The 21,170-nt window shown below is 40.0% G+C and overlaps 1 protein-coding gene and 1 pseudogene across 1 annotated transcript in view; one reads left to right on the forward strand and one right to left on the reverse strand.

The window, feature by feature from the left end:
- The window catches only part of KIAA0319 (KIAA0319 ortholog), a 145,716-nt gene that overhangs the window by 36,001 nt on the left and 88,545 nt on the right, over window positions 1-21,170 (forward strand). Inside the window, exon 3 of the mRNA XM_069095049.1 lies at window positions 20,134-20,897. Coding sequence (XP_068951150.1) covers window positions 20,134-20,897 — 764 coding nt within the window. The remainder of the gene's footprint in view (window positions 1-20,133; window positions 20,898-21,170) is intronic.
- On the reverse strand, window positions 5,366-6,911 carry LOC138166555 (E3 ubiquitin-protein ligase PPP1R11 pseudogene; annotated as a pseudogene).

Consider the following 21,170-nt stretch of genomic DNA (forward strand, 5'->3'; position numbering starts at 1 on the left):
AACTTAGACATATTTCTCTAATTCTACATCCTGAGTCCTTTACCTCTCTTAATAGGAGGTGGGTAGCAAGTTTTCTCATTAGTTCTCTGGCATCCTGATTGTTCATTACACTGAGTTCAGCATGATAATATTCTTTTATATAACACAATTTGTTTATCCATTCCTCAAATTATGGGCACTCCCTCAGATTTCCATTCTTTACCACCCCAAAAAAGCTATAAATATTTTGTACATCTTTAGAATTTATTTTGTTTAGGATTAATCCCTCCCTTCATTTAACCAAGTTCTATTTCCCCCTCCCTGTTTTATCCCTTTCCTCTCCTTCACTACATGCAATAACTTTCCTTTCCCTTCTCCACTGTTCCCCCTTCCCTCTTGCCCCAGTGCATTACTCTTTCCCTCTCTTTCCATTCTTAAGATCATCAAAAATTAACAGAACCACTGCCAGGCTTTGTCTAATTGGAGTCCCTCTCTGAACCTTGATGGTGATAGGTCTCAGAAGGGACATATGTATTGTCTCCCTATATTTGAATGTAAGCAGTTCTTCTGTTTAGTCATTTATCATTTAATTCCTTTTTATGTTTCTCTTAACTCATGTGTTTGTACTTCAAAGTTTTCCCCAGCTCTGGTTTTTTGTTTTTTGTTTTTGCTTTTTGGAGGGCAACTGGGGTTAAGTAATTTGCCCAAGGTTACAAGGCTAGGTTTTTTTTTGTGTGTGTGGGTATTAAGTGTCTGAGGCCAGAACCAAACTTGGGTCCTCCTGACTCCGGGGCCAGCGCTTTACTCACTGCACCACCTAGCCGCCCTCTGGTTTTTTCAATATGAATTCTTGGAAGTCCTCTATTTCATTAAAGATTTATTTTTCCCTCTTGTAACAATATCCTCAGTTTTGTTGGGCAAGTTATTTTTTACTCTAAGTTCATATCCTTTGCCCTTCTTCTTCTCTTCCTTTTCCTCTTCCTCTTCCTCCTCCTCCTCCTCCTCTTTCTCCTCCTGTTCCTGCTCCTCCTGCAATTGGGTTAAGCATCTTGCCCAAGGTTACACAGCTAGTAAGTGTCAAGTGTCTGAGGCCCTATTTGAACTCAGGTCCTCCTGACTCCAGGGTGGGGGTGCTTTATTCACTGCTCCACCTAGCTGCCCCTATTCTTCTTCTTTATAGTGAGACCACTATTATAATTAGGCAGCTAGGTGGCAAATTGGATACTACTGGGTCTGAAGTCAGGAAGATTCATCTTTCTGAGTTAAAAAAAATCTTACCTCAGACACTTACTAGCTGCATGACTCTGGACAAGTGACTTAACCCTCTTTGCCTCAGCTTTCTCATCTGTAGAATGCGCTAGAGAAGGAAATGGCAAACCATTCCAGTATCTCTGACAAGAAAACCCCAAAGGGATCCTGAAGAGTCAGATATAACTGAAACAACTGAACAAAAGCAGCAACTACTACTATAATTAGGAGATGGGATAGATGCCATAGTGAGTAGAATTCTGGGTCTGGCATCAGAAGGACCTGAAATCAAATCAAGCCTCTGATACTTACTAGCTGTGTGTCTCCAGACAAGTCACTTAATCCCTGTTTACCTCAGTTTCCTAAACTCTAAAATGGGGATAATAATAGCTTCAACCTCAAAAGGTTGTTTTGAGGATCAGATGAGATAAATCTAAAGTGTTTAGCACAGTGCCTGACACATAGTAAGTGCTACATAAATGTTAGTTATTGTTATTACTAAATTATATATATTATATATATATATATACTAAATTGTATGTGATCCTGACCATGGTTTTTTTTTTTTTTTTTTTTTTTTTTTTTTGGAGAGCATAAGGTAGGGAAATTGGGGTTAAGTGACTTGCCCAAGGTCACAGGGCTAGTTTTGTGTTGTGTCTGAGGCCAAATTTGAACTCAGGTCCTCCTGACTCCAGGGCCAGTGCTCTATTCATTGTGCCACATAGCCACCCCCATGGTTATTTCTTTATGACTGCCTGTTGCATATTTTCTTTGACCTGAAAGCTCTGGGTTTTAGCTATGATATTCCTAGGGGTTTCATTTTGGGGTTTCTTTCAGGAGGTAACCTGTAGATTCTTTCTATTTCTACTTTGCCTTTTGGTTCCAAGAGATCTGGGCAGTTTTCTTTTAAAATTTCTTGAAATATGTTGTCTAGATTCTTTTTACTGTTGTTGTTCATGGCAATCAGATGGGCTAGTGATTATTAAATTTTTTTCCTTTATCTCTAGATCATTTGCTTTTGCTGTGCAATGCTTTACATTTTTCTCTATTTTTTGGTGCCTTTTAACTTAGTTTTGATATATATTGTTGCCTCCTGGAGACATTGTATTCAGTGATATGTACTCTCATGATGAGAGTTTAAATGGAGTCTAGAAGGACAAAGTTTAGAAGCTTTTGTGATGAGAAGTATTTTTCTGAAGTTTAAAAAAAATTATATTTCAGAAAGAAGTTCCATTAATTAGGTAAATGCTACCTTGCTCTATACATTATTTTCAATTCTGAGTCTAGTTTTCTACAGATATATGGCTACTGAATATTTAAGATGATTATCAACATGGCTCTTATTTAATGATAGTAGATGCTACCTAAAATACCTATAATTAATATTTTTTTATTATTTTTTTTAAGCAATCGGGGTTAAGTAACATGCTCAAAGTTACATGGCCAGTTATTTCTGGGTGTGGTGCTGAGTATCTGAGCCCAGATTTGATCCACGTCATCCCGACACTGGAGCCGATGCTCTTACTCACTGAGCCACCTGGCCGCCCCTAAGCAATTGGGGTTAAGTAACTTGCTCAAGGTTACACGGCCAGGTGTTTCTGGGTGGGTGCTAAGTGTCTGAGCCCAGGATTCGATCTCCAGGTCTTCTCAACACTGGAGCCGGTGCTCTTACTTTCTGTGCTACCTGGCCGCCCCTATAATTAATATTTTAGGAGTGATTTGAGTGCAGTACTTTTCTTTTTTACTTCTTGTCCCCATTTTTTTCATGTCAATAGAAAGTTTTACTTCTTTCTAAGAATGTTTCAGGTGCCTCTTTTATTATTAAATGTCCATCTTTTTTCATTTATGGTTAAACTTAGATTTTCTAGGGAAATAGGTTGCATCTTGAGTTCCACTGCTCTTTGGAACACATTATTCTATTCTCTTCTGAGTTTTCTGGTGGGTTCAGAATAGTTTTATGTTATTTAAATGTCCTTTCCTTCAAATTTGAAGGTCATTCTCTGATTGCTTGCAAAACACATTTCTGAATTGAATTGTTAAATTTAACCATGAGTCTTGTAGTATTCAACTTTGGATTGTTTGTTTTTTTCCTAGAGATGGTCTATGAATTCTTTCAACTGGTATTTCATTTTCTGTGTTCAGAAGTTCTAGGCAGTTCTATTGTTTCTTGAATTTTGGTATCCAGGTTTTTTGTCTCATCATGTTCTTATGGGAGACTAAGGATCCTTAGGTTGTTTCCACATATTTTGTCTTCAAAATTTGTATGTTTTGCTTGCCTATTAAGTATATTTTCTTTTAGCACTTTTCCCCCCTTCTCTTCTTCTAGATTGCCCTTCACTTCCTTATATTTCCATTCAAGACCTATTATTTTCTCTTTTGTCTCTTTGGTGAGACTTGCCATTGTTGGTTCCAGTTTCTCTATTTTTGTCCACTAATTCTTCTCTGCAGGTCATAGATTCTACTCTCACAATTCTCATGTCTCTTTTAAAATGAGACATTTTGTGTTGTGGTTCCATGTTCTCCTCACATTCTCTTTCCTTTTTTCTCTGATAAAAGTCTCGTTTTTTTATTTTTATTTTTTTCTTTTATCAAATGCTTTATTAACTTCTAGTTTACATCATTCATTTCTGCAAGAATTTGAGTTACAAATTTTATCCCTGTTTTTCCCCTACCCACCATCCCAAAATAGTGATCCCACTGAATATCCCCTCCTCCAATCTGCTCTCTCCACTATCTTCTCGTATCCTCCCTCCAATTTTCCAGTAGGGCATGGTGGATCTCTATGCCCCAGTGCCTGTATACCTTATTTCCCAGTTACATGTAAAATAATATTAATAATAGTATAGATATGTGTATATATATATATATTTTAAACATTTGATTTTAAAGCTTTGGATTCCAGATTCATTTCCTTCCTCCCTTGTCACCCACCTTTGCTGGGAAGATAAGCAATTCAATATAGGCTGCACATGTGTAACTATGCAAAACATTTCTATAGTGGATATATTACAAAAGACTGACTGTATTTCCCTCCATCCTATCCCACCTCCCACTTGTTCTATTCTCTACTTTGATCCTGTCCCTTTTCAGAAGTGGGTGCTTCCAACTTCCCTAACCCCAAGCCTGACCTCCCTTCTGTCATCCCCCTTCTCATCTCCTTTGCCCCTACTCTCCTATAGGGTGAGATACCCTATTTAGTGTGTATGTCTTTCTCTCCTTAAGCCAAATTCAATGAGGATAAGGTTGACCCACACCCTTTTGTTTTCCTGTTCTTCCCCTCCATTGTAACAGTTATACCTTGCCTCTTCAATATGAGATAATTTACCCCATTCTGTCTCTCCCCATCTCCTCTCATTATATTCCTCTCTCACCTCTTATTTTCACCTTTTAAGTATCATCCTTTCCTATAAAATTGGTCCTGTGCCCTCTATCTATGTATACCTGTACACATATATACACACTCACACATGTATTCATATGCCCATATACCCTCCTATATAGACATATATATGTATGTATACATACATATAGATATAGATATACATTTATATTCCCTTCAACTATTCTCATACTGAGAAAAGTTTCATAAGTTGTAATTATCATTTTTTCCATGTAGCAATGTTAATTCAACTTTGATAAGTTCCTTATGTTTTCTTTTCCCTGTTTACCTTCTCATGCTTCTTTTGCTTCTTGTATCTGAATGTCAAATTTTCTATTCAACTCTGGTTTTTTCATCAGAAATGCTTGAAAGTCCTCTATTCCATTGAATGACCATATTTTCCCCTGAAACATGATACTCAGTTTTGCTGGGTAGGTGATTCTTGGTTTTAATCCCAGCTCTTTTGACCTTCGGAATATCATATTCCAAGTCCTTCAATCCCTCAGTGTAGAAGCTGCCAGATCCTGTGTTATCCTGATTTTGTTTCCATAATATTCAAATTGTTTCTTCCTGGCTGCTTGTAATATTTTCTCCTTGATCTGGGAATTCTGGAACCTGGCTATACTATTCCTAGGAGTTTTCTTTTTGGGATCTTTTTCAGGAGGTGATCAGTGGATTCTTTCAACCTCTATTTTGTCCTCTGGTTCTAATACATCAGGACAATTTTCCTTGAGATTTTCTTGAAGGATGATTTCTAGGTTCTTTTTTTTTATGTTTGGTTATTTATTTTGAGAGCCTGTAGCAATAAATGAAATATCAGTGAAGAGGTGGAGTTGGTTGACATTTGCAGATAAGTGGAATAACATAGGAGACAGTGGATGACTTACTCCCAGAAATTGAGTGGAAGGGTCTATTAGTTGGTGTTACTCTTCTGGGCTTATTTGGGAGTGGGGTAGGTGGAAGGAATACCAACATCTTCGATCCCTCTTTATCCTCTCCTAGGTTCCCCTCAATATCATATCGGATCCAGCCTCTGCAATGGGAAAACCAGAAAGCTGAGGGAATCAGACCCAGATAACCAGAATTTCAGCTTCCTTTGCCAAAATCCTAGAAAGGACATGAAAATTGGGAGACTGCCCTTCTCCCTTCAACCCCTTCTGAGGACATTTTGAAGTGTAGCAGTTAAGAGAAGGATGGGAAGTGGAAACTCTCTGCTGTCAGCCTCTTTGGAAGGGGTAGACATTTTCCAGCCTACTGATGAGATTTTAAGACATAACCTGAATCTCTTCCCAGCTGATGAATAAAATTAGGATTGCATAATACTTTGGAGTAGGTGCTTTAAGCCAGGATTAGAGTACAGCTTGGCAGCAGAGCAACTGGCCACTAAGGGGAGTCGACACCTGGGTCTTAGATGGGAGAGAGGCCTAGAAGTGAAAGCTGGGGTTATAATGAAGCCCACTCTTGAGTGTGCTAGAGATTCAGAGAACAGGGGATTGAGGGTTGGGAGGATCTGAATTCCAGGAAAGGGAATTTGGCAGTGAGAACAGAGGGCTGGATAAGAATGGGGCTGGAGACTAGGATAAAAGATGCCTGGTCCCTGAGAACAGGAATGGTATGGAAGAAGAGGAATGAGAGCTGAGGGAGCTAGATGCCTGAGTCCCTTAAGGGTAGAAGGAGCCTGGAAGCCTGGGTTCTGGAATAGCAGCAAAATCAGGACTCCAGGATTTTTGCCTGCCGTCCCTTCCTCATTCCCTTCAGCAGGTAGAGGAGAGGCAAGGTGAGGGGAACAAAGGGGGGGTGGTGGTGTGGTGTGGTGTGTGTGTGTGTGTGTATGTGTGTGTCACACCATGGGTTTAATCCCCAAGTAGTGACACAGACACATTCAGGTCCAGATAAATGGGGGGACAAGGAAAGAAAAGTGAAGCTCAGTGCTGCGTGGGCCTAGGTGGGGGTTGGGAGGGGTTAGGGAGGTGGGAAAGAGTGGTTGGGGACCCAGTGGTGATACGACACTGTCCCTGTTGGTGGCCCCGAACACAGTGAGTGTGACCACAGCCTTCATCATCTTCATCATCGCTCTCTGTGGAGCTCTCACCAAAGGCCCAAGGCTTTTCATAAATACAACAACATTTGATGAACGGTGTCCTAAATACTCATTGTCCACAGTATCACTTGACCATTCCACCTTCTTGTCTGGCTTCCATTTCGGAAGCTTAATAGTTAGGCTACGGTTTTCGGGTTCGGCTGTCACAGTAACCGATGTCTTGGTGACGGTCTCGCTCAGCCCCGCCGTGGCCGAGGACATCGGGGAGGCGTTATATTCCTTTCCCGGGCTCTCTGGGTGAGTATATGCCTCTGCTGTCGGGGGAAGTCGGAGTCAGGCTCGAGTTGTTGTTGCTCCTCTTTGGTCTTGACTTCTAGGTTCTTTCTTTGATCATGGCTTTCAGGGTATCCAATAATTTTTAAATTATCTCCTGGATCTATTTTTCAGGTCAGTGGTTTTTCCAATGAGATATTTCACATTGCCTTCTATTCTTTCATTTGTTTGGATCTGTTTAATAGTATCTTGATTTCTCATAAAGTCACTAGCTTCCATTTGTTCCAGTTTAATTCTGAAGGAATGATTCTCTTCAGTGAGCTTTTGAGATTCTTTTTCCATCTGGCAAATTTGGCTTTTTAAGGCATTCTTTTCCTCATTGGCTTTTTGCGTCTCTTTTGCCATTTGAGTTAGTCTATTTTTTAAGGTGTTATTTTCTTCAGTCAGGTTGTTGACTCTCATTTCATAATTTTCTTGCATGGTTCTCACTTCTCTTCCAAATTTTTCCTCTGCCTCTCTTATTTGATTTTCAAAATCCTTCTTAAGCTCCTCTATGGCCTGTAACCAGCTTGTATTTTTCTTGGAAGCTTTTGGTGCAGGAGTTCTGACTTCACTGTCTTCCTTCTGTTCCATGCTTTGATCCTTTTTGTCCCCAAAATAGGAGTATAAAGTTGGGTTGCTCTGCTTTCTTTGCTTTCCTAGTTTGCTCATGTTGCCACTCAACTACTTGACTTTTGAGCTTTTTGCCACAGTAGGATTCCGCTACCAGACAGAGGAGCTCTATCCCAAACATTGGGGTTTTCTCAGCTGCTGGAGCTGTTAGTTGGGTGCCCTCTCTGAAGCCTCAACATGCTCTGACAAGATGTTCATGCTCCCTAAGACCTCCACCCTAGACCGAAATCCAGATCCAAGCAGGTTAAAGTAAGAGTGATTACCCCTCAGACTGGTTGCTTGGTCACCTTATGATCTGCAAGCCAGGAGCTGAAGCTGCCATGTGACTGCGGCTGCATGGCTGAAACTGCCACATGACTGAGCTGCACGGCTGCGGCACCTCAGCAGCTTCTCCCTCCAGGGGATAAAGGCTGGACCACACTCCCAAACTACTGAATCCCAAAGTCCACACTGCACTGACCTCTCACTTTGTCCTTAGCATCTATAGGTTGATAATTCTGGAAACCACCACAGCTGCTGGTGATCTGAAGTCCCTTCAGCCAGCGGCTGGTTGTAGCTGCCCTGAGTCTAAAACCTCGGGCTCAGGCTGGGCTGGGCTCAGCTACCAGAGCACTTTGCTGGCCACTTCCTGCCAGCCTGACAGGCTGTCCTCAGTGGGAGGTTAGCTTCTCTCTGTCATTTTGTGGTTTCTGTACCTCCTAAGTTTTTCTAGAGTCATTTTTTACATGAATTGGAAGAGGTAGAAGCCAGAGCCCTGAAGAAATCCTGTTTCTATTATGCCATCTTTACTCCCCTCCTCACATTCTCTAGAACCCTCTGTTTCATCGTGTTGAATCATTTTCCTGTGTTTTGTATGTGTTTTTGCACATAATAAGCACTTCATCAATTTTTTCATTTACATCATGAAGTAAATGAGAATACAACTTTTAGAGGTTCTGGTTTGTTTCTGCAACAGCAAGCACAGCAATAATTCTCTGGATGTAACTACTTGGTTTCTTTCTTCTAGTGTAAAAATAGTAGCCACAGTCTGTATTACAAATTGTCTCCAAAGGTCAGGGGAAGAACAGAGGGAAAGGGGCAGGATGAGGGCCTACAGCTCAGTTTCACACCACACTCTCTTCCCAGAGCACGAGAGACTCAAAATACAGAAATCAACCCCATAATACCAATATAACAGCACTAAGGCATGTTACATATCAAGCCATGTAGCAATTTTAGAGAGGAGATTTACATATCAGCAAAATCACTAAGAAAACTCAGTAGACATAAATACCATGAAACAAAAAACCTACATACAATAATGATCATCAGTATTAAATAACCTCAGTTTTCCTTGTAACCTGGCAACCCACAAATTTTCAGCCAATCAGCACATTTCATCTTGAGTTCCAGATATCCCATGTAGTTGTCTGGTCCCTGGAAACATCTTCCTTTGGACATTTTGGAATAGGTTTCATTTTCAGGACAACTCTGAAGTGGTCTCTTTCCAGTGGATTTTCTTCTCTGGACCCAAGAGACTTGCAGAGTCCTAGGTAATTATACTAAATACTGCAATTTAGTACACCCTCCTAAATTTGCTTTTTCTAATAACTAGGTCATGTGATTAAAAACTAGTTCGAGTCTTGTGATTTTAATCCTATTGACAACAGAGGCATAACAAGAACATCAATTAGGAACCCATAGTTCACTTGAAACTTCAGAGAATTTCAGTTATTACATACCACTCTGATTCTATCTTTCTTCTTTACAAACATCAATATAATTTTATATGTAAAATCCTGAACCTAATTTTCAGAACTCATTATTATAACATGTTCAAGGCCTATAGTATACATAATCATCTGGCCTTGTTGCTTTCTCAAACTTTTTTTCAGTCCTGCTAATTCCCCTTGTAGGAAGAAGAGAGACATTAAGAATCTAATCTTATACATGAATACATGGCTACCAGCACTCATTGTAAGTAGATGCTTTTTATCCCTAGATTCAACATTACACAAATGAAATTGTTTAAAAGATGTTTATTCAACTCCAGATGTAAAAACTAACAGAAGACTTGAAATGGAATGTGTAAATATGCTAACTAATCAATCCCAAATTGTTTATTTATTTATTTTTAAGAGCAATTGGGGTTAAGTAACTTGCTCAAGGTTACATGGCCAGTTATTTCTGGGTGTGGTGCTAAGTATCTGAGCCCGGATTCGATCCCAGGTCTCCTGACTCTGGGGCTGGTGCTCTTACTCACTGCACCACCTGGCCCCCCCTCCCAAATTGTCTTTAGAAAACAATTTATAAAAAGTGAATTGTCTATAGCAAAATATGTTCAGTTGTTAACCATGCTTAAATGGATTAGATTATACACAGTTTTACACAGTCCCTTTGAACAATGAGAACATCTTTAAGGTAACTCTTGAGTAGTTTGCATGAATTTTCAGAAGATGATAGTTTGTTATCATTGCAGCACATATTTTTTAGTTCAGTTGTTTTTCAGTCATGCCCAACTCTTTCTGACCCCTTTGGGTTTTCTTGGCAGAGACTCTGGAATGGTTTGCCATTTCTTTCTCCAGCTCATTTTACAGATGAGGAAGTTGAGGCAGACAGGGTTGAGTAATTTGTTCAAGGTCACATAGCTAGTGAGTTTCTGAGGCTAGATTTGAACTCAGCACTTCCTGACTCCAGACCTGGCACCACCTAGCTACCCTACATGCTCTGCACACAGGCTATCTTGCAATCAAGTTATCTTGCAATCAGGTTATCTATAATCAATTATCTTAGTGGAGAGTAACTTATGAACTTTCTTATGTTACCTAAATGGGAAATCTGATTTTATTAAATTTATTTCAAACATAAAATTTGCATTCCAAGATAAAATTTAAAATATGCAAGTTTTATTCCCAGATAAAAAATAACAAATAAAATTGGATTTTTCATTAAGCAAATGCGATATGATACGCAAAAATTCCAGGAGACATAATTTCTAGGTAAATTAATCATTTTATTAATTATGGCTAGTGAATAATCAATAAAAGGATGGTCATTTGGCTTTTTCTTGTAACCTAAAGACAAGTCATGGAGGCTGCTAAATTTCTATGCCCTTGGCAAAGTGGATGTTCCTGACAAGTAGAAATCAACTCTGATAGGTTAACATATTGAGAGAATGAATATTATGAGAGGTGAACCTATTCTAATGAGGGGCTAGGGCACAGGACTTTGATTACTCCTTTCTACCCAGACCTCCCCCAGCCTTGGGCAATATAGACAAGGTATCTAACCACACACACCCCACCCCCAAACACACAGTCAAGTCTGTTTGAGTAGAGCACAATGGGCCAGAACTCACCTAGGTTAGATGTTCTTTGTAAGATTTTCTAGTCGGGTGGGGTAAGAATTCCATCTAGATAGCACAGTTGAGGTGGCTAGGTGGTGCATTGAATAGAGCACTGGCCCTGGAGTCAGGAGGACCTGAGTTCAAATATGGCCTCAGACACTTGACACACTTACTAGCCTTGTGATTTTGGGGAAGTCACTTAACCCCAACTGACCTCCAAAAAGCAAAAAAAAAAAAAAAAAATTCCATCTAGGGAAGATGGTCTAGATGGGGTAAATTTTTAGGCAAGGTCAGAAATCTCCTTGAGAGACTGAACTTTGAATGAATAAATAAATAAATAGAAAAAGAACCTTGACCTCCCCCCCCATATTAATTGGTTATTAATATGAGAGAAATAATCATTTCTCTCAACAAGAAAGTTCCTAAGTTATTCACCATTGAGATAACTGATTGCAATGAAATTCTGTAAATTCTTAAAACAAAAACAGAAGCTCCTGAGTTTAACCTTACAAATTAATAGGTTTATGTCTTTGTTTCACAAGCTCCTTCATCTTTTTCTAATTATTCCTGTATCATTCTGAAAGAATGAGATATTTTGGGGACTTAATTTTACACATATGACAAGCACTAATTTAACACTTGCTTAGGATATGGAATGATTACAAATTAAGACAAAAAACAGGAAGATCTTTCCCCTTGCAGCTTATTAGAATAAATCAGATGGTTTAGTATTAAACAAACTTTCACTGTTTGCCTGCCCTAATTATAGAAATTGCCTGTAAGAGGAAGAAGCATGGAAATGATTATAACAGCCTCAAAACTGGACCTCTAGGCCTAAGCCTAAGGTCACAGAATGACTACATAGGTGTACGAGGATCTTTTGCTCTGTTTGAATCCAGGTAAAAAAAGTCAAAGTTAAGTTTATGGAACAGCCAATCATATAGCAATTTCCATCTTAGTATTAAACAGGTAGGAAACTTTCTTGTTCAAAAGGAAGTAAGACAATGGAAAAATGAGTCATGATTCTACTTTTGGGCTGTGCCATGGCCATCCCCTTGACCAGGGATGGATGTCTACCTTTGCAGTTTTCAGACTGTATTTTTTTTGAGCTGCACATGATATCCCCCTTGAATGGTGAGCTGTTGGCCTCATGACCAATGAGACAATCATCTGAAATCAAAATTTAAAATATCAGATTACAGTCCCATGAGATTTCACCTCAAATAGCAGTTTTCATTAATCACAGTTTAGGGATAAATAATTTTTATTTCTCTCATGGTGTTGCTATAATAAAAGCTTACTAGGTCTTAAAAAAAATTCACTTAACATCCTTTTCTCCTTTCTCTTTTCCTTCTTCTCCTTGAGTTTAAACTCATTCTGGTGTAAAAATATGCTATTAGAAATAAAAAAAATAATTGTATTCTGGAATTACAAATAGTGAATATATGATAGTTTATACAGAAACTTAGAAAAACAATACTGGCCAATTGCTGTGAGAGAAATTATTATTTCTTTCTTAATAACCAATTATTAATTTTTCTGGGTAATTAATCATTCCAACATAGAAAAAAAAGGAAAGCTATGATTTAAAAAAAAAACCCTCTTTGGACCAGTTTTAGCTCAGTGATTCCTTCAGAATTACTAAACAATCTAACATCTTGGTCTGGTCTCAGATCATATCAGATTGCCAGTGTACACACATTTTAGCCCCAAGGGCTCTTTCTCCTCTTTCTTTTTATTAATTATTCATTTCCTAGAAATTATGTCTCTCAGACTTTTCACACCTCACAGCTATAAACCTCCAGGCTAACATATTCATCTCTTAAGGTATTGTATATTTCACCCTTTAAAGTAAATACAAATCTTTTAAGATTGTTGAGACTAAACTGGCTCAAGATATAACTTCAGTATATGTTCTTCTCTGCATAATCTCATAAACTTTATAAGGGATAGGCAGATAACCTCAGAGGAAATTCACTCTTTACTATAAGGTTTGAAAATTTCACTTCTATTTTGTTCAAGGAGTGGAAGAGGGCCTCCCATTTATTCAGTAAATCAATTCATTATTTAGAAATTTCAGAATACAGAAAGCTCTTTCACAGGGCTGAAAATATGCCCATGTAAATACTTGCCAAGTTTTAGTATTATAACCATACCCCACCTCCCACCCCACCTTAACTTGATTAGCAATTTCATAAGTGATAGTCAAATAATTTTTCTTCTTTACTGCAGGCAAACCTGGAAGGTTCTAATTTCTTAAATGACAGTACTTCAGAATATTACAAGACATGTTCAGCAAAGCTAAGATAATTGATTTCAAACTTTTTTTCTACTTCTTTTAGCAGTTCAGTGCACAATCCAACAACATCTAGATTAAAAGTTGCTTTATTTGGAACATGAAACAATTCCATTGCCAGTAAAGTGATTTCAATTCAGTTTAATTATCCTACATAGAAAATCATTCATCTTACATTAATCACATCTAAAACCCAGTATAAAGTTTTATATGTGTGTGCATGCATGTGTGTGTGTGTAGATAGATAGACAGACAGACAGACAGATAGATATAGACACACATTACTCCAGCATGAAGTATTACACTGACATTTATATAGTGCTTGCCATATGCCAGGTACTGTGTTAAGCACTTTATAATATGATCCTCACAAATAACCCTGGGAGTTAAGTGCTATTATTTCATTTTCTCCTTTACAAATTGGGAAACTGAAGTAAACAAAGGCAAAGTTACACAGCTAATAAATTTCTGAGACTACAGTTTTTGATTCAGGTTTTTTTTGATCATGCATTTTCCAGCATTATTGGTTTTTTTTTTTCTTTTAATGCCAAATAACAAATGTCTACTTTTAACTTGGTTCTGATTTACCACAATTATCCTAATAGGAGAATACATTTAATTGTAAATGAGACCACATTATGATAAAGCTTCAGGACAAAATTAAATTTGGATTTATAATCACTAATAGTACCATTATTTTTAGTTTAAAATTTATTTAAAAAAAGAAAAGAAAATTTTTAAAAAGGAGTGACTAGGTGGCTAAATAAATAGAACACTGGCCCTAGAGTCAGGAGAACCTGAGTTCAAATCCAGCCTCAGACACTTAGCACTTACTAGCTATGTGACCTTGGGTAAGTCACTTAACCTGGATTGCCCTGCAAAAAAAGAAAAGAAAATTTATTAATTTTAACATTCTTTTAAAAAAATTTTGAGTTCCAAATTTCCTCTTTTCCTCCAGCCCCTCCAGCACCCATTGGGAAGTCAAACAAAATGACTTCATTTCACTTTGCATAAGTTCAAACAAGTCTTTTCAGGTTTTTCTGAAATCTTCCTGTTCATCATTTCTTATTTCACAATGTATTCCATTACATTCATAGACCACAGCTGGTTCAATCATTCCCTATTTGATGGGCATCCCCTCAATTCTAATATTTTGCCACAATGAAAAGGGCTGCTATAAATATTTTTGCATATGTAGGGTTTTTTCTTCCTTTTTAAATGATCTCTGGGTTACAGACCAGTGGTATTGCTAGATCAAAGGGTATGCAAAGTTTGGTTGTCCTTTGGGCATAGTTCCAAAGACAAAGACAATTCTGACAGGTCCATGTCAGCAAAAAGGAGATGGGCCATTACACCTCAATTCCACCTCAGTTGTCTATGCATGATGTTTGTCAGATACAAACAGGTAGGGGGTGATTTGGTACTCGATAAGTGCTAAATAGCAGGTAATACAAAGCTGCAGATGGGTTGTCAACTCCCCCAACACTGATTGACTAGCAGGTCTGAGACAATGACCATTGAGTCAGCATAACTTTCAATACCATCCACCCTTAGAACTTGCCACACTTGCCACACAACCTGCAACCTACCTTTTCTTCTCATTAGTCAATGAGACTAGATTACAACATTTTTAATTCAAGAGATATATACTAGTTTCTGACTTTTTCCCAGGATAAGAATCTATCTTACACATTCCTTTTTTCAAGGCAGCTTCAGATTCTCTGTTTTTGCCTTCTGAAACTTTGATGACAGGATCACAAAAATTATAGATTTAAAATTATAGACCTCCAACTGAAGAGGTTACCCATAAAGAGGGTTAGGATTGCTCTGGAGACCCCAAAATACCAACATGCCAGGTCCTGCTGAATGAATTCTACTCAAGTCTTCTCAGCCAAAGAAAGCAAAGTTTATTAAAAGTTTGCTTGCATTAGATACAGAGTAAGTCTGTGCTAGGTCATTCTATGGTGCTCTCACACACATGGAGGGTAGATGGGATCTTATATACGGAAGGTTATAGGAGGAATGTAGGGGTGATCTAGAGGAGGAGTTTGGGGAGGGTCTTCAGGAGAAGTCAGATGAGGTCAATGAGTGATTAAGGGTCAGAAGTTGTTGGAGGCTACCTGGAGCCAACAGACAATGGTGGGCTAGGCAAGTTCAAGGGTGGATTGATATTTTGATAGGCTCAAGTGTGGGAAGTCTAATAACAGAGGCTTGGGCTCAGCCACCATGTAAGGCTTATGGCCTCATGCAAATGCCTCATCAAATGGGATGGTTTAGTCAGAGTTCAAGGGGGGTTCCCAGAGCCTGTACCTCAAGGACTCAAGGAGAGCTGAAGGTGTTGGGGGGGGGGGGGAACGGGATCCCGATAGGTTCAACAGGGCGTCTGGAAAGAATTCAGCTCAGCCTTTCTTGGAGTTAGAGTTGAGAAAGTTTATTAATACGCCATTACAGCGGGCAAGAGTCCTTTAGGGGACCTGCGAGTGAGAGGGGTACATGCTTTTACTTTTAAAGGGTAAGGCTGCCATTGTCTGGGCTGACCGGAGGGAAGGGACCTCAATGCATAGATAGTTTAGATAAGATTTGGGCCAAGCCGGAGGAGACAGGAGGATTTGGGCCAGACCAGAGGAGACATGAGGGATTAAGTAAGAACAAAGGATTCCCAAGGTGTTGCCTAGGCCTAGTGCCGATCGGGGGAAGGGGCAGAGTCAGAGGTTGGGAAAGGAATTTTACAGATAACAATTTTACAATACAAATTGAAGTTACAATTTCACAGACTGGTTTCACAAGTTGGTTTCACAAATTGACCTAGACCCCAGGTACCCCATCAAAGGGAGCTCCCAGAGCCCATACCTCATCACAACAGCTTTGGAATTAGGAAATGCTATGTAGTAATATCTCTACTTTCCCTTCCCAAAGGACGTATAGGACTTGTTAAACTCTATAGAGTATCTAATAACTGCTAGTCTGTAGATGTCCCAGATTTTTCCTTAACAGCTATTCTGCAATCATTAGGGTCCTTTCCTCAACTGTCTCCTCTTTCTATTGTCATTAACACTCCTCTTGGGGGAAATCTGTATCTTCTTCCCTCATCCTTCAGAGAATAGGGACAATTCTGTTCTCATCAAACACAACTAGTGCCGTGTATACAGAATATTCTTAAAGTATATTCTTAAATAGTATATCCTTTAAACAAAGCTAAGTCTCACTGCCCTATTTAAATATTTTCTCAAGAGTTTTTATAGAAAGGTTTCTGGTACTTCACTAAATGCTTTTAACTTTTACTAAATTCAGCAACCAATTAGTTCTTAGAATCTGGGCACTATTGTTGAGGTTTAATGTTTAGATTAGGGATGCTTGAGAACCCAAAATATCAGTACACCATGTCCTGCCAAATGAATTTGACTCAAATCTTCTCTCAGCCAAAGAAAAGCAAAGATTTTTGAGGAGGAATTCTTGAGGAGGAATCTAAGGAGGATCTTGAGGGGAATGAGGTCCGACCCCATCAATGAGATTAAGGGTGGGAAATAGCTGAAGGCTATCTGGAGATGAGAGACTAGTAGATGAAGGCTAGGCTAGTTTAAGGATAACAGATTTAGATATAGATATTTTGATAGGATCAAGTAGCTGGACAATGGAGGGCTAGCCTAGTAAGAATAAGAGATTTGGGCCTAGCAATAATGAAAGGCTTATGGCCTCAGGCGAGTGCCTCATCAAGTGGAAAAATTCAATCAGAATTCAAGGGATTTCCCAGAGCCTGAACCCCATCATTATCATGATTGAAATTAAAGTGAACTGAGAGACAAGTTTGTGAGCATGGATCAATTTGTTAGGTTAGCAGTAACCAATCAGTTGAGTCAGTGGCCTCTCTCAGAGACCCAAGACCCTGAGTGAGGGCTGACAGGGTCCTTTATTACAGTCAGTAAAATGACAGAGTTAAAACCTCAAGTACTTTAAGTGTATCTTCTGATTGACCTGACATTACATCATGAAAATTCTGATTGATAGACATTTTAATGAGGAGGTGGGTTAAGAGTCAACTCAGTTCTTTCCCATTACCTCCTTCTTGGGATATAGGATTATTAATTGACAGGACTGGATCTTTGGTCAAATCAGCTTGAATTGCCCTTAAGTGAGTGAGGTTACTAAGGTGGACATACAAGGGTGGGGCTTCAATTCACAATAGAATTGAAGACTGAGTGGAGGTAATTACATAACAAGAGTTTGGCCTTTAGGCAAGTTTCTCTGAAATGTGGGTGAAAGGTAGAGTACTAAGGTAATGAGTTTGTACTTACATGGTGTGGGAGAATATTAAACTTAGGTCAGCTTGGTTAAGTCTTAAAAATAGAATTAAAATCAATTTTCAGTTTTATAGCACTCATTCTATTCCCAGCCATGTAGCCAAGATGATGCCACCCCAGTCCATGGTCACAACCATAAATTACCCTGAAAATATTTAGATTGACATTTCTAAAAGCTTCTTTGCAATCCCTCCTTAGGCAAAGTGTCTGTGATGTGATGCAGGCTCTGAGAATCCCCTTGAAATCTCCTTGAATCTTTGAATTATAGGCTCTGGGAACCCCCCTTGAACTCTGATTAAATTGTCCCATTTGATGAGGCATTTGCATGAGGCCATAAGCCTTACATTGTGGCTGGGCCCAGACCTCTGTTACTAGCCTAGCCCTCCATTATCCATCTACTTCCCACTCTTGAACTGGCCTAGCCCACCATTGTCTGTTGGCTCCAGGTAGCCTCCAGCAACTTCCCACCCTTAATCACTCATTGACCTCATCTGACTTCTCCTGAAGACCCTCTTCAAACTCTTCCTCTAGACCACCCCTAGATTCCCCCCACAACTTTCTATATATAAGATCCTATCTTCCCTCCATGTGGTGTGAGAGCACCATAGAATGACCCAGCACAGACTTACTCTGTGTTCAATACAAGTGAACTTTTAATAAACTTTACTTTTCTTTGGCTGAGAAGACTTGAGTTGAATTCATTCAGCAGGACCCAGCATGTTGGTATTTTAGGGTCTCCAGAGCAACCCTTATGGGTAACCTCTTCATTTTTATGGTTCCCTGACCAGGAATTGAACCCCAGCCATGGCCGTGAGTGTGCCAAATCCTAACCACTATCATCTGAGTAGCCAAAGCCTTCTCTTGCTGATTGGAAGATTCTATCACAGCTGGACTCGGTCATAGAAAGCCTGTGCTGACTCTCTTTTTCTTGGCTACAGCTTCCCTGTTATTTCTCCTTGTTATCTTTTAGAGTCACCCTATTAAATCTCACCCTTGCTGTTCAAGCTCTCAATGCCCTTGGCCCCTCCCTGAAATAGTTACCCTTGGACCCAGTGTAGATTGTGCAGAATGGGCATGTACTTTAGTCCTTCTAACTGCGCAGGTACTTGGGATAGATGTAACCTGCAGACAAGGTGTTTCGTTTTTTAAGGGGGCAAGGCTTCTGGCTTCCTTCAATGGACTATTTTCCTTAAACAATTCATTCTAAAGCAACAGAAATTCCAAGATCATCTGGGCACCTGCAGTTTGTCTGAGGAAAGATATTTGGCCTTGTTGTTGTCTGCATTGAGGCTGCTGTTGTCTACATCTAACCACTTGCTCCAGGAAAGCTCTTTGTTCTTATTCCAGCACAAGCCCCTGACTGCCTTAAACTCCCGTATTTTGGAGTTTTCTGGTCTGCATAGTGCTATCTCAAAAACAGCTTTTGCACTAGCTGTGTTTGATGAGAACAGAGTAGGCCCAAGACAGGCTTTGGTTGGGAATGCATTTGAGGGAGAAGCTGATGTCACACAGTAGAAAAGACATTGAATTTGATGTTAGAAAAACTGAGTTCAAATCCTTTCTATCACGACCTGTATGACCTCAGGCAAATCACAAGGGTACTCTGAGCCTTTTTTTAAAATTTATTTTGTTTTTAATTTATGAAATGATTAAAATGAGGGGGTTGGACTAGATGCCCTCAAGGTCCCTTCCAGCTCTAAACCCATGATCCTATGTTTTCTTTTTACTAATTACTGCAAATCATAGAATGTCAGAGCTAGAAGGGACTTTAGCAATTTTGTATTTCACCCTCCTCAGTTTCCAGATGAAAGAGCTGAGGCCAGATGTGAAACAAACTGCTCAAGGTCACACAGCTAGTAAGCAGCTGAGTCAGAATTCTAATCTAGTTCTTTTGACTCCAAGCCCAAAGGTCTTTCCATGGCATTGCATTGCATTTCCTCCTGTAGGCTATACCTCCATCTGAATATACAACATGTTGAACTCTGTCAGGTTCATCCTAAATATGCCTGAAAGAACTTGTCTGTCTTCTTTTAGGCGGCTAGTTGGTGCAGGGTATGGAGAACTGGGCCTGGTGTCAGGGTGACCTGAGTTCAAATTCAACCTGATTCACTTAATAGCTGTGACTCTAGATGTCACTTGACCTTTGTCTGCTATAATTTCCTAAACTGTAAAATGGGGATCATAATAGCACTGACCCTCACAGAATTGTTATGAAAATTAATCAATTAATAAATGTCTATTTAGCACCTACAAGGTGCCAGATATCATGTGAAGTGCATGGGGATAGAAGTACAAATAGAAAGACAGTCCCTGCCCTCAAAGAGCTTCCAAGTTAATGAGAGAAAGACTTTCCACACAAAAGGAAGATGGAAGTGTGAAGGAGAAGATACCTGGTGCAGGGGCATGATGGAAAGGTTCAAAAACAGTGCAGCTGTGGGAAATGGGATCAAACAAGATATAACCTCAGCTTGGCATGCTGCCTGGCATACAGTAGGCACTTAATCAATGCTTATTCCTTGCAGAAAATGTTCCTTCCTCCCAATCTTGTAAGCTGGTTTGCTCTGCTGTGAGATGCAGTGGGGTGAGTGTTCCTCTGCCTAACTTCAGCCTACTTGTTTACAGGTTATCTCTGCGAGCAGTGCAGGGATGGAGGAACCTACTCAAATGCAGTTATTTCCCCAAACCTGGAAACCACCAAAATCATGCGGGTGCCTCAAGTCAGTTCTCTGGCCGCCTGCATAGCTGCCTGCTGTGACCTGCCCAGCTGTGACTTGGCCTGGTTGGTGGAAGGTCGGTGCTATGTCGTCAACTGCCAGCACCAGGAGAGCTGTGAGCCCAAGACGATAGATCCTGTTAAGTCCTACCTTACTTTTGTGCTGAGGCCAGTGCAGAGACTACCCTCCTTACTAAGATATGGACAGATGATGCCCAACAGGGGTCATCCCATGGCAATTCCAGGAGACCCGTCTGAGGAGGCTGGCAGACTGAGAGACTTACCCTTCTTGGGGAAGGGCCATAGCTTAGAAGAGCTGCCTGAGTACGCAGATGACTATAGGGAGATGGAGCAGGAGTCCTTACAGTCCAGTGGCAAGCAGGCACCGAAGGGTGGTGTTGACTACATGGACTGGGGTCTGCTGCCAGGCATTGAAGGTCCTTCCAATTCCTCTGTGGAAAACGACCGTTCTCTGGCAGAGAAGGAAAATGGGAATGCTGGGTTAGATCACCTGGCAAGGGGGAATGAGTCAGAGTGGGCCACTGTCCAGGATCACTTTCCTGAAGGAAGATCGGCACCATCCCTGGAGAAGATCCCACTGCCTGGAAAGACACGAGAAAAGGAGGAAGCTTTTCAGTCTCCTGGGCAGGCTAGCAATAGCTCTGGAGAAGAGGTAAGTGCCAAAAGAAGTGGGTGGGTGTTATGGGTTCTGTGCTTTCAGTCACTCAGGATGCACAGAATGTACCACAATGCCAGGGTTTGGAGGGGCAAGGCGAACAGGTCCTGTGTTGTTGTTTAAAGATCACAGGTGCAAAGGCAAGTAGATTTTACTTGAGTAGCTTTGTGCTTCGCTTATTCTCAGACGTCCAGAAGAAGGATGACTGCAGCATACACTAGGAGGAAATCAAACATCCTGGGCTCCTTCTTCCCTCCCTCCCTCCCTCCC

Source organism: Petaurus breviceps, unplaced genomic scaffold (genome assembly GCF_028583685.1).
Source record: "Petaurus breviceps papuanus isolate PSGF00001 unplaced genomic scaffold, PetGlider_PUasm1.0 224, whole genome shotgun sequence".
Taxonomy (NCBI): Eukaryota; Metazoa; Chordata; class Mammalia; order Diprotodontia; family Petauridae; genus Petaurus; species Petaurus breviceps.